General features: G+C 39.8%; 1 protein-coding gene across 1 annotated transcript in view; it reads left to right on the top strand.

Annotated features, from left to right (window-relative positions):
* The first annotated feature begins 6,732 nt into the window (after window positions 1–6,732).
* Serpinb13 (serpin family B member 13) overlaps window positions 6,733–14,154 on the top strand; it is a 30,812-nt gene continuing 23,390 nt past the window's right edge. The window contains exons 1-3 of the mRNA XM_013121517.2: window positions 6,733–6,837; window positions 7,961–8,142; window positions 8,661–8,717. Of these exons, the coding sequence (XP_012976971.1) occupies window positions 7,978–8,142; window positions 8,661–8,717 (222 nt within the window). The 5' untranslated portion in view covers window positions 6,733–6,837; window positions 7,961–7,977. The remainder of the gene's footprint in view (window positions 6,838–7,960; window positions 8,143–8,660; window positions 8,718–14,154) is intronic.

Genomic DNA, 14,154 nt, shown 5'->3' on the forward strand with positions numbered 1-14,154 from the left:
TACTCACCATTTCTAATTCCAGCATTCCTTCAGACTGTGTTTTTTAAATTTTCTTTTCTTCAGCTTTCAAACCTTGCATTGAGTGAATTGTTTCTTGCATTTTTGGTTTGTCTTTTCTTCCATTTCTTTAAAGGATTTTCTCATTTCCTCTTTTTGGGTTTCTATCATCTTCATGAAGTTGTTCTTAAGGTCATTCTCTTCTGCTTCATCGGTGTTGGAATATTCAGGTCTTACTGGTGTAGAGTCCCTAGACTCTGGTGGCATCATATTGGTATTTCTCTCGTTGAATGTGTTCTTATATTGTTGTCTTCCCATCCTGTCTTCCAGTGGGTACAGCTGGGGTCTCTTCCTTTCCTGGTGGGTACAGGCCCAATGTTCTCTTCCAGTGTGTGTAAGCAGGTCCAATAATCTGATAGGTCTCAAGGTGGGTGCAGGCGGTTTGGGGCACTCCCTCTCCCAGTGGGTGTGAGCTGGATTAGCACAGTGATATCAACAGACTCAAGGTTGTTTGGTGTGCCAGGGGTGAGTCGACTTGTCTGCAGTCCCCAGGCCAGGAGATCCCAGAGTGGGCAAGTGGAAGGACATTGGCCCAAGGCAGGGCTGGAGCTCACCTATGCCTTCTGCCCTGAGTGGGAGCTTGAGTAAATTGGCACTCTCAGCAGGCTCCAGGTTGCTTGGTCCTCTGGGGGTGAGTTGACCTGGCTGCTGCGGCTTCAGTTCTATCGCAGGAATAAATATTGGCAAAGGGTCACTAAGATGCCATTTGATAATTTTGTAAATGGTTTTTGGAAAAATTCTCATGAATAAGTTGTGAATTTAACAAGAGATAATAATTGAATGTGGCTAGTGAGTTATCCCTTGTAAAAGATTAGTCACCAGCAATAATTTTACAAATTTAATCCTTTAATTAATTCATAACAGTACAGTCTATTAGAAATTGTCTTTTGGTACGGTATTGTACACATCTAGTCAGGAGAATGTGAATTTAATGATTAAAGGCCCTTGAATCAGATCCACTGCTGTACTTTAGTAGTACTTATTTTGAATCTAATATAAAGTAGTTGCTCAAAATTTGTTGAGTAAATCATGGACAGCTCCCAGCCTGACTCATAAGATTGAAAAAAACAAAACAAAACTGTGAAGTACTTGCCTGAGAGTCTGATCAAATTTTTTTTTATTGTGAGTGTCTCAGTCAATGTGCTATTAATGAGAAGACATATGATGACCAAGGCAACTCTTAGAAAGGCAACCATTTAATTGGTGCTTGCTTGCTGTTTTAGAGATTTAGTCTGTTATTAGCATGATAGAAAGCATGGCAGCCTTCTGGCAGATGTGTTGCTGGACACTGGCTGAGAGTTCTATGTCTGTATCCACAGGCAGCAGGATGAGAGGAATTCTGGTCTTGGAATGAACTTTTTGAAACCTAAATACTCCCTGCTGCAAGACACACTTCCTGCAAAGTGGAGGACAGCCTGAGCTATATCAAGAGAGTTTGCTTAAAAATACAAAACCAAAAGTAAAATGAAATTTCAAGTATAGCTTAAACACTGTCACAAAGTGTAGAGTTTGTAGCTGCTACCCAAGTAAAAAGACAAAAAATTCCTTCAAAAATGTCTGCCTCCAGCCCTTTTATAAATAGTCCTTTCTTCTTGACTTGTACCATTCTAGTTTAGCTTTGCTGTCTTGGAATTTCACATAAATACCATCACTTATTAGGATTCTTTTATACCTAGCTACTTTAAAAATATTGCTTGTAAACCAATTCATTTTACTTTCTGCAGTTTTCCGAACTGTAGGTAGATTACAATTAATTTTTAAAATGCTGTTGGTGCACATTTGGCTTCCTGGTATCTGGGTATTTTGAATAAGGCTGCTGTAAACCCTTGTGCATGTGACTCTAGGTGCCTTGCATGCATTTAACTAGATGCATACTTAAGGTGGAATGGCCAGGTCATGGGGTATACTTGTTCAATTTCAGTAGTTTCTTCTGATAAATGAAAGTGTTTAAATTTTACACAGTAAATCTGCTAATATTGAGTATTATTGCCAGTGCTTTTGTGTGTCTTACTCTAGCTCAGTAATATATGGCATCTGGAAGTTTGCATGTGGTGTCTGGGAGTGTAGTGAAGATTTCTTTGTCCCCATGTGGATATTTGATGGACTCAGTATAATTTTTGGAACGTCCATTCTCTCCTCATGGCCCTGCAGCAACAGCTTACATCAAGTGTGAGCATGTGACTGTTCCAGCCTCACCCCTCCCCACACCAGACAGGCTTACTTATTTAACAACAGGTCTCCCATCTGATAGGATAGTTCGTCTCTCCTCCTTCCTACCTTTGAAGGGTGGTTTGGCTACTGTTGGCCCTTTTCTATCTCCTATAAATTTGGTATTGGTTTGCCAGTGTTTCGAGAAATGAAACCTGGAATTGTGATGAGATTGAAGTGATGAGCTTGGAGAAAATGGACGTCTCTAAGATACAGAATTTTCCAAACAATAAGTTGAACACATTCTTCCATTTACTTAGTCTGCTTAACTCCTTTAAAATCATTTGTATTTTTTTCTTTTAAAGGTTTATACAGGTTTTCTTTGCATAAACTTGCCTAGTATATGCTGATTTTTAAATTTTGTTTTACAAATTAATAGGTAAAAATTGTATGTGTTGTGTACAACATGTTTTGATGTGTATGTCATCATATCCAGAATTCAGTAGACTTTCTATGTTCTTTAAATTATATATTAACATTTTCTAGTATATGTTGTCAGTATATTTGGTTTTTATATTGATCTTGCTTTAAGTAATCTTTTTAAATTTGCCCTTTAATTAGATGTTTGTCTCAGTTCTTTTGTGGGTGTAATTGTAATTTTTCTTTTGAATAATTAGCTAGTTAATTGATCAGTTAATTAACATCCCTATTGTACTTCTATGGGTCTCTGATATAATTGAGAATGTATGCATTGATGGTGTACACAGCTTTTTCATTCCTTTTTATTGTGTCTATAAATAATATTTATTGCCTCCCAGGATCATAGCTATTTCTTTTAGCTTTTGTGTATCAATTCTAAGTTATTCAAAGAAAAATGTTACAGTAATCAATGTTTTCATCATGATTATGCTTAGTATAATTAAAATGATATGCACAAAATCTTACATTTTAGAAATTCTTCAAGTCATATTTCACTTTAATTTCTTTGTTTTAATCATAAATAGAAAACTCTTTTATTTCTATATGTTTCTGTTTACCTATGAGTGCTACCAAGGGACATGAAAGATGATAAACTCCTTGCTTAATGTGTAAAAATGAAAATATATTACTTTAAAAGACCCAAAATCTATACCCAAAGAGAAAAATTGTTATAAGTCTTAGTGAATCAAGAATTTATGTAAAGCAAAATATATGTAAGGATTGCTGAAGAATTTTATTAATTTTGCAAAAGCAATGGGGTGTTTGGGCTAGGCATAAAAACATGTTTGTCTTAGGTTAATTGCCTTAGAAACAAAGTCAAAGATACTTACAATTGCTTTTGTGATTTTCCAGAGGGAGGAGGTGCTTTGAAAAAAGAAAGTTGGGGTAAGGGAAGCGTTAATTATTAGTATATTTCCACTAGAAATTTGATTCTCTGGTACCACAGGACAATTCTGGAACCAAGACTACATAACAGTTAGTCCTGCCTGAGGCAGGGGTTGGGGGGTAGGGGTGTTGGGCACTTTCTTTCCCATGTAAAAATAATTATGCAGTTTCATGGGTATGGTGAGTGTTAGTAATTTTTACCCCCATTTCCCTTCTTTATCCTTCCTCCCCTCCCACTAAACCCTTCTTTTTCACAAGTCTCCCCCTGCTTTCATGTCTTCTTTTCATATGTGACCCAGTGAGTTCAACTAGAATCACTTGTGTGAGCATGAATGGAGGCTGCTTACTAGAATGTGAGGACTAGTTACTGTGGCACTGGAGCATATGACAGTTAACTAGCAATGGACTCTCAGGGAGGTCTCAGACTCCTCTCCTCTTCACAGTGACATGTTGATGGGGCCAATACTGTGAAGGTCTTATGCAGATAACCACAGTTACAGTAAGTACATGTGTGCAGCAACCATAGCAGGCACAGAAGATACCATTTGCTGGGTATCTCCTCATCCTCTAGCTCTTATAATGTTTCTTATCTTCCCCAGTGTTCCTCGAGCCTTAGAAAGGGGTGATGTGGACAGCTCATTTAGGACCAAGTATGCCACAGTCATTTATTCTTGACTCTTTGGCTGGTTTTGAAGTTCTTGCATTAACCACCATCTGCTGAAATAAGAAGTGTCTTAGATGAAGGCTCTGAATGTCACTAGCCTTGGATGGTTATCAGGAATTGGGTGGGATCTATATTTTTATACTTGTTTTCTAGGGAGCCACAGCTGAGTTATAAGTAGCTCCTGGATTGGTAGATTCCATTCAGATGAGAATCATTGACCTTAGTAAAGGGCAGATGAGGGGGTAGATGTACAGGCTTGGAAAGGGAATCTCATTGAGACATCAACAGCATCTAGAACAATAAGTAAGTATAAGTAATAGATAAGTAGACATTATAACAGAGCTGTGAGCTATGGGAGAGGATAAGTAGTCCAATGTAATCTGCTTCAGGGCTTGTTTAGTTTATCTTTTTACTCACTGACACCAACATTTTCTTTCCTGAGGATGTTTGAAACCAGAGACAAGAGACTGATAAAGCAGAAGAAATGGAAAGAGTCTCATGATTGGGGATTAGTGGTGGGAGCAGTTAGAAAGGACAGAGAGACTGGGTGCACAGGATCAGAGGGACATACTATTTGGGAAAGGGTAGTACAAGCAAGATAATGAAAGTGTTAAATGAGGAGAGAATGGCTTGGAAGGAGCAAGAGTGGGATGGAGCCCAAATGGACCATGCTTCCTGATCCCAGGATATGAATGACTATTCCCAGAGAAGACTGAGAAATGCCTGATCTCATAGGAAGCCAAATTTCCCTGAAAAAGCAGAGGAAATGTTTCTCAACAGCAGCAGAGAGCATTTGGAAGCATCTACACAGTGGGGCAGTGAATGCAGGGCGCACAGAGAAAGAACTACAGGATAAAAGTGGATAGGCATATTAAAGCAAGAATTATTATGGTAGACTTAATGATTTTATGCCATCAAAACCTGTAACATTACTGTATCATCGACATTAGGGTTAACTATAATTTAAAACCCTTAACATTTCTACTTGACTGATGTTAGGGTTAGCTATAATTAAATGCTGATTCTTTCTCAACCTTACTCAATTTGCATATTTCCAGTGACAATTAAAAAGAAGAAGCTAATTAAATACTGCTTTGAATTTGCTTTAAAGGCTATAATTTTTTTTAAGAAATGAAAAAGGCCAATTGCGAATATTGAGATGGGTCTGTACATGAGCTCTGTCTCAAGGCTGCATCTCTCTCTCTCTCTCTCTCTCTCTCTCTCTCTCTCTCTCTCTCTCTCTCTCTCTCTCTCTCAAGGACCATGTTCAGGTTCACTAGAGCTACATCACCCTCCCAGGAAGGCTCAGCAACAATGACAAACCCTCACACCCTTGATTAAGAGCGACGCTGAGTTCAGTCTTCATTGTTCCTCTTGTTCTTTTGATGAACTGGTAAAGCCAGTTGGGATGTTCCAGGGTTGAGAAAACTGGACTTTGGAGGTGCAGTTTCCTACTAAGCTTCCTTCACTTTGTAGATTGTAGATTGTTTTCCTGAACCCCATGGAGGTTGTTGAATATTCATGAAGTATTAGTATTTAGCACAATGTCTGGTACATGTTACAGTCAATAATTATTTATTGAATTCATTCTGATGGGAGCCTTCCTAATTAATGGGCTAATTATTTGAGAACAGCAGTGTGTGTGTGTGTGTGTGTGTGTGTGTGTGTGTGTGGTGTCTGTGTGCCTCTGCATTCATATGCCTACAAGTTTGAAGTTGCCTACCTAGACTTTTCTTTTTTCTAGTTCATGCCTAGCACAATTATGCTCTTTAATCTCATTTGCATTTGATACCACAAAATAATAGAACCACAAACTAGAGCTTCATATAGTGAATGGCCTGTCAGGACCCAGCACTGTTGACGTGTGGTAAATAACGCATGCCTTAACTGGTGTCTTCATTAAGCTACATAAACAAGTGGTGCCCAGCCTTGTCTGTGTATCCACCCTCCCTCCTGGGTGACTCAGAGTTAGTGCTGGCTCTCACCACACAGAGGCTTACTCTTTCTAGGTCAGGGCTGGGGCACAGATTCTCAAGTCCCTCAGGAGTGTGATGTATTTCTAGGGTGTAAAACTGCTGCTCTACAGATTCTTTCCTCCCAGAACACGCTGCTATCGTTTAATGATGGAAAAACCTCTCCTGGCTTGTTCCCTTGCCTCTCGGGCCATAACTGCCTTGACCTGGTCATTTCGGTTCTGTCCTCTAGTCCTGGTTGGGACTTCTGCCTTCAATCCTGTTTTGTTCTCTGGTTGATTTGAATGTCTTTACCCTTGGTTTCCAAGTACATTGTCAAAAGGATCTTGAAGAAGTTTACTTCCTGTGGCACGCACTATTTGGGTTGAAGTGGATAATGCAGTTTCTGGTAACTTTAAGTACATTACTTCATGGCCACAAGGAACATAAAGCTGTCAGTTTTCTCATAAACCCTGTGTGCTATTTTTATTAGGGAAATTGTCGTTGAGAAACCAGAGGCTGCTTCACTGGAAAGACAAACTCTAATGACTAGGGAGAGGCAGAGAATGCTATAAATTAAAGGCCTCAGCTGCTCACTTTACATAGCCTCCTCGCCCCTTGTCCAGACACTTCTGTCCCTTCAGGAGCCAGGTAAGTTCTTCCTCAGGTTCAGCTTTAGAGCCTGTGTTTTGGGAATGAGGATGCTTGCTGGTCTAAAATAAATATATTTTATTGTGCATAGACCCTTCTTGAGGTGATTTTATTTATTTCAGTGCCCAAATGGCCAATGCAAGTCATCTTCCCCATCTTGTGTGACAGTGAGCTAAATCCTTTTGTTTCTGAGTAAGGACTCCTTGTAAAGAAACTGAGGCTGAACCTCTAACAGTCAATGTAGGCTGGTGGGTGGGATTTCCTAGCAGGAATGAGACCTAGAGTGTGAGCAGCTTGCTTTCTTCACTTTCTTTTTATTTGGGTTTCTTTAAAAGACTTTATGAAATAAATGCTAAAGAAAACATAAAGCACATTTGTACTCTACTTGTTTATTTTTTGTTCAATATTAGCTGCTCTTTGAAAATTATTTTTTGTTACTTAGTAGCAGTAAGATTTGCTCATTGTATAAGCCCAAAACAATGCAAAAAAAGAAAAGTGCAAGAAAATAAAACTACACCACCTAATAATCCCTGACTATGGATATACCACTGCCCTTTTGGAGACAATTCAGCCCACAGACTACTTTTTGTGGGGTGAGGAATCAGGGGTTAGGGGATTTAATATTTTCTGCTACTCTGGACTATACTACTCTGTTGAGACACGGGAATTGTCAGATAAGAATACAATTGTTGTCAGTATAATGAATCTGGATTGGAGAACATTGCTTGACTGTGAGGCTAATGAGGACACCTGTGCTTTAGAACTGTTTTGTCACAAGCTGGGCAGCTGGGTAAGCTGCAAGCTGGCAAGTCAAGGGTGGATCTGTTCAGAGAAACTTGTTATAAGATATGGAGGTGGGAAGCAGCTTCTGGCTGTGGATAAACAACAGGAGAAAACCATTAAGGCATTACCCTACCACCTGGGGAAATGAAATCTGATAACTACTGGAAGAAGCTAGAGCGCCAGCTTACTTCTGTCTCCTGCCATGGGGATGGGGGCAAGGATCTGGCAGCTGTTCTGAGAGGGCTCTGAACCTCAGTGTTCTGGATAAATTAAGGAAGGTGTGACCACAGCATAAAGCAGCCCAGTCCAGATGCTGTGTTGATTGCTATTGTTCTTCTAGATTGCTTGGGAACCATCATGGAGTCACTAGGCACAGCAACTGCACGGTTCGGGTTTGATCTTTTCAAAGAGCTGGATAAAACAGATGATGGCAACATCTTCTTTTCTCCTGTGGGCATCTCAACAGCCATTGGCATGATCCTCATGGGGACTGGAGGAGCCACTGCCTCTGAGTTACAGAAGGTGGGGAGTTTCCTTTGATTTTCAGGAAGACTTGGTTTTGGGGTTTAGCCCTCTACTCTAGTGTTGAAAATGTACTCATCTTGACCTGCTGGTCAGAAAACCGATGATGAAGATGTGGAATAGTTTCAGGTCTGTCAGGGAAGGCCTCTTCCTTCTCTAGATGCCACAATACCATTTTCTCTTTGATTCTGGGAATTCCTTTAAGTGGGAGTGTGATGAGTGGCCTTGTCAAAATCTATTATTGTCATAGTTAAAGATAGAATATGAATGCCTAAGGCCACTGAGATCACCTATGTAATTTCTATTTGGTCTACCTGACGTATGGAAGAGGAAGACCTAAGTGAGTCCTTGACTAGGCTCCTTGGAAGAGATCAGTGGGCAACCAAGACATTTCCCTGGTTTGTCAAGGAGATGCGGCTGCCTGTACAGCCTTGAAAGGACTTTTGTGCTAGCCCTCCATTGGCTATGTGAAATTTCTCTCTATTATGACAATAATGACAATGTTTTCTCTCTACCAGGTACTTTACTCTGAAAAAGGTACAGGAAGCTCCAGAACAAAGTCAGAAGAGAAGGAGGTGGGCACGTGTTTTACACCCTTTAGTGGGATTAATTTTGGGTGTAGGATAAACATAGAGAAGCACTAGGAAAATCATAGAAGGTGTAATAAACCTCACTTACTATCAAACAGTAGTCACTGGAGCCAAATAATATTTCTGGGCATATTAGTTCATTTTCTGTTGTTATAACAAAGTACTAGAGTCTGGAAGCTTTATAAATAAGAGTTGACTTAGTAAGCTCAGGGTTTTGGAGGCTGAAAGTTCTAGACTGAGTGTCTTGATGTCTTTGGTTTCCATGGAGATTTATCTGAAATGCATTATAATGTGGAGAATTAGGGGTGAACACCAGTGACACACAAAAGTGGATGGACATTGAAGACAAACAGGAGGGAATGGACACTGGTGACAAACAGAAGGGAGATGAACACTGGTGACACACAGGGCAATGGACACCAGTGACACCCAGATAAGGGGATAAACACCAGTTACACACAGATAGAGAGATGGACACTAGTGACACCCAGATAAGGGGATAAATACCAGTTACACACAGATAGGGAGATGGACACTAGTGACACACAGAGAGTGGGTGGACACTGGTGACACACAGAAGGGGTTTAACACTGGTGACACATAGAAGGGGATGAACACTGGTGACACACAGAAGGGTATGAACACTGGTGACACACAGAAGGGGCTAAACTTGTAGGCTGGTCTTACTTCATAAAAGATGCTCTTACAAGAACCATCTTACTTTGAGAAGCTACCATTAATCTCTTCTGAGGGAAGTGCCTTTGGTGACTTAATCAACTTTCATACAACTTTCATACAAGGTACCTTAGGTGTTTCATTACCTCTTAACATGACTATACCGGGGTTAGACTTTTAGAACATAAACTCCTGGGAGAAAAACCAATCCAATCACAGCATTTGGACTGTACACAAACAATAAATTCTCAATAATAAGAGGAGATCATAAGTTTAACAGATAACAGCCACTATAAATGCTGATACACTGAGAAGTTCTTATAAGAGCTTTGGAGTTACAGAGAATTGGGTTGAGTTCTGGCTTGGGCATGTCAGGACTATGGGACTCTGGCAAGTCATTTCCTTTCATCTAGATCATACATTTAACTCACTTAGCGCTGATGGGAGCTGTGAACAATATTATTGCTAAACTGAATTAATATTTTGCCCTTCCTGCTAATATTTCCTTAAATATTATCAGTGTAGGAACATTGGTCATCTTCCAGATCTAGTGTTATAGCATTTCTCACTCGATCTTACTAAATTCAGGTGGATTGGGCCCATTAGGTCAGGGTTAGCATCTGGAGGAGCTCTCAGAAGGCACAATTACTCTGACAGTAATCACAACCCAGTACCTCTCATAAAGTCATACTTTCAACCTCCCAACACGGTGAGCTGTTCACTTCATAATCCCACAGTGCTAGGTTGTCCCGGTGGCCTGGTTTCAGTTGAGGACTTGGATTTCCTTCCCTGGGATTTTTAACTGAGTTATGTCAAGTGACTGCTCCCATGTGTACTCAAGTGAGATATGCAGTGGCTTCTAGAGTATTTCTCTTCCTTGGCACGGTAGTCCCTGCAGAATCTTTCTACAGATTACCCAAGGCATCTCATCTGGGACAGAAGCCCTTATCCCGGGTGAAGAGGTTTATGATTGGATGGAAGTTGCCTTTCAGCCTTGGGAGGTATAACCTGCCCTCTTCCACCATGAGCCAGTTCTGTCCTTTACCAGGAGGATTTGGGAGCTGAGGACATACACAGTAGAGGTACTGACTGCGACAAGGATGCTGGAGCTGGAGTACAATGGAGAGGCCAGCTAATCCAATCTCTTTATCGATAGATGAATAAACAGATGAGGAAAGTCCAGTGGCAGGCTGATATGTACTACTTGATGATCACATGAATTCAGAGTATTCTGAACTTTTTTGGTCCAAAGTGATATTAAAATCTCAAGAGTATGTAGGGATGTAGAAGAAATAATGCAAGAGTACCTCTCCTAGTGTGAGGAAAATGACATAAGTCTCTTACTTTGCCCTGGCTGTGGGTGGTGCTTAGTCAAGTGAGTACTTGAAATGCATCTGGCTTGACTTGAGATATACTAAAAGTATAAAGTATTTACTGTATTTCAGGAGCTTAGTTTGAAATATTCATGTTGAAATCATTTATTTTATGTGTTGCATGTTGAAACGGTATTGTGTCTGTCATATAGGAACACATGCTTTATTTTTCTTATATTTACATACTGAAATGATATTCTAGATAAAATATTAGTAAAATTAATTTAATTTCTTTATTTTGATTTCTTTGAAAACAGATTTATAACTATAATCCATGTATTCTGAAATTTACCTATTTCAGTTGTAATTCAGTGGTTCTGTAAAGTTACAGAATTGTTTGACCATCAGGATCACATTTAGAACATTTTTATCACCCTAAAAGGGATCTATCTCCATAGCCATCAATACTCATCCCAATCTCTCCTTTCCCTGCTTCCACTCATCATTTTTTCCTTCATCTTTAGGACCTAGAAAGGTTTTTTTTTTGTTTGTTTGTTTTTACGAGACAGGGTTTCTCTGTATTGTTTTGGAGGCTATTGGTCCAGCCCGGCCTTGAACTCACAGAGATCTACCTGCCTCTGCCTCCCGAGTGCTGGGATTAAAGGCGTGCGCCACCACCACCCGGCCCTAGAAAGTATTTACTGACTGTTAACTATATTAGACTCTGTATGTCCAAATGACGCTGTAACGATAAGTGACACACAATTACTGAAAGTAAATCTAAGTATTTATTGTAGAAATTACTCACAAGATACCAAACAAGTAACCCAGATGAGACAAGCAGTTTTCCGCTGCCGAACCGGAAGCCGAACTCCGGGAAAAGAGAGCGAGACTTCCTGTGTGCTGTCTTTTATACCTTCCCCCGTAACGCCCCCTAGCCATGCCCAAAAGTGGGCCTGGCTAGTGACGTAGTTCCGCCTACGTACGTATATGTCTTTACGTCCAGCCGTATATGTCTTTAGTCCTGCCTAAAGTGGGTGTGGTTGGCGGTGTGGTAAACCGCCCTTTTATTACCTCATCTGTATGCGCCTCTAATAAGTCACATGTTTAATGGCGGCATACAGACTTCCTCCTACAAGACTCAATTAAAAATATCCCTTCTGTCTGAGTCTAAACATATATCCTTTGACCAGCATTTCTCCCTTGAATTTTTCCTCCTATCTCCCCCACCTCTGGTGAACAGCATTTCATTCTCTACTTCTGTGAGAACAACAATTTTTGCTTCTCAACATGAGTGGGACAATGTGGAATGTCACGGTTGGCTTTTTTTCAATGCTTGGCCTATATCATACAACACAGAATCATCCTAGTGTTTTCATATCGTCTCAAAGGACAAGATATTCTAATGGCTGAGTTGTATCTAATTGTGTGTATGCGCCTTTGAGTCTGTGACATTTTCTTTAGCTACTTAACCTATTTTTTAACCTTTATAGTATAATTACTAGGGAGTTTATTTTAACATGAGGTTTACATCTGTGGGAAAATGATAATAAAAATCGAATGCTACTAAGTCATTCGCTAAAGGGAAATGTCACTATTAATAGTTATTGTAGGTACACTTCATAATTTCATGCAACTGCCCAAAGAGACTAAGACTTAAAATCCCATGGCCTTACAGTTTCTGGGCATCTGTGAATACATGCATTGCATCTTTATTTTCTGTTTCTACTGGTGAGCATATGACTTTTCTATGTCATTGGAAGGGGTTTTATTAACAGAATTTCTAGTGGTAAAGTTTTTTTGTACAGTAATATACTTAGTCACAATAGTTTAAGCACATTTGGTTTACTAATATTGTGAGTTCATGAGTACAGAGGTATTGTCATGCCCTGAAGACACTTTGATCATGGTTCTCACAACCTCTGGTTCCCTTATGTGTAAAAAGCTGTTTACTCTAGTTACTCTCTATATTCCCTTTTAGTGACTTTTGATAGTTTGGTTATGATGTGTGTCTTCAAAGGTCTTTGTAGCTTTATCTTGGAGATCTTTGAGTATCTGAATGTCTATACTTGTTGAGAGCTAGACTGATCCAAGACTTTCTCAGAGGCCCAATGAAAGGAAATATTCTCCCCTCTCTCTTTCTCTCCCTTCTTCCCTCCCTCCCTCCCTCCCTCCCTCCCTCCCTCCTTCACTCCTTTTTTCTCTTCCCTCCAAGTCTCCATCTTTTTCTCCTTTCCCCTTTCCTCTTCCCTTCCTTCTTTCCATTTTTTTTGTTGTTGTTGAGATAGGGTCTCACTATATATTCCTAGTTGGCCTGGAACTTGCTATATAAACATGCTGGCTTTGAACTCACAGAGATCTGTTTGCTTCTCCCTTCTGAGGGCTGAGATTAATGACATGTACCACTACACCCAGCCTGGGATATAAATCTCAATAAAATTGTTGAGATGCACAAGATCTACTAAACAAACAAACAAAAACACTTTTTTGGGGATTGTCTGTGAGAAGCTTGTATATATAATACAGTTGGATATTTATGAGTTGCTACTTCATCATTCATCCTGTTGATTTTTAGTGCCACTGCAGGACTCATCACACAGGTGCCTAGTTTGTGTCATAGCTTAAATTCAGAAGAGACACAGATGAGTACTTCCATGGTACCATAGGAGTCAGAATGCTGGACATGTTTCATTCTTCTCTTTCTCTCTTCTTCTTGGGGCAGAGTTAGGAGTAGGCTCACCTCTGCAGACTCCATGCTGTGTGATTGGAAGGTGCTGTGGGGAGTGAGTTCCAAGGACTTTCCTGTTAATTTCAGTGTACTCCACTTCACCCTCACTTGAAATGGTTTGGAAAGTTTCCCGAGGCAAATTTGTTAGCATGAAGTCTCTTTGTGGGAGGCTTGGGCCACCTATTCTGCTGGTGTCGTTACTTTGTGGTTTCCTTAGTTATGATTTACACATGGTGGATGATGTCAGGCTGTTCAACTCTACTATGTTTGAATGACTGTGTAGCGTTCTAAGTTTATGTTTCTGGTAGCCACTGGAAGATTCTCTTCTCATAGTCTAATAGTTCTATTGGCAAGCTGGTTTAGTTGACATCTTTGGTAGTGATTTACCACTTTTTTCATTTAAAGAACTTGCCACTATTCGTCTAATCATGGATTTCTTTTATTTACTGTAATTTCAGAATAAAAATTCATGTATTTCATGTTATAGTTTCAGGAGTCACTTATCTTTCTTTCAATATGGAGTTCCAGGGATTGAAGTCAAGTCATCAGGCTTGTTGGTGACAACCACCTGCACTTGAACCATCTTGTAGTCCTTTCGTGAGTTTTTGACATAAAATAAGTCCTAAAAATGGTCATGAATTATAATTTCTAATATTTTGTTGATAAGGTCAGCAAGGATTTTTGCTTTCTTTATCTAATTTAACTA

This window comes from Mesocricetus auratus, unplaced genomic scaffold (genome assembly GCF_017639785.1).
Source record: "Mesocricetus auratus isolate SY011 unplaced genomic scaffold, BCM_Maur_2.0 Super-Scaffold_100676, whole genome shotgun sequence".
Classification (NCBI taxonomy): Eukaryota; Metazoa; Chordata; class Mammalia; order Rodentia; family Cricetidae; genus Mesocricetus; species Mesocricetus auratus.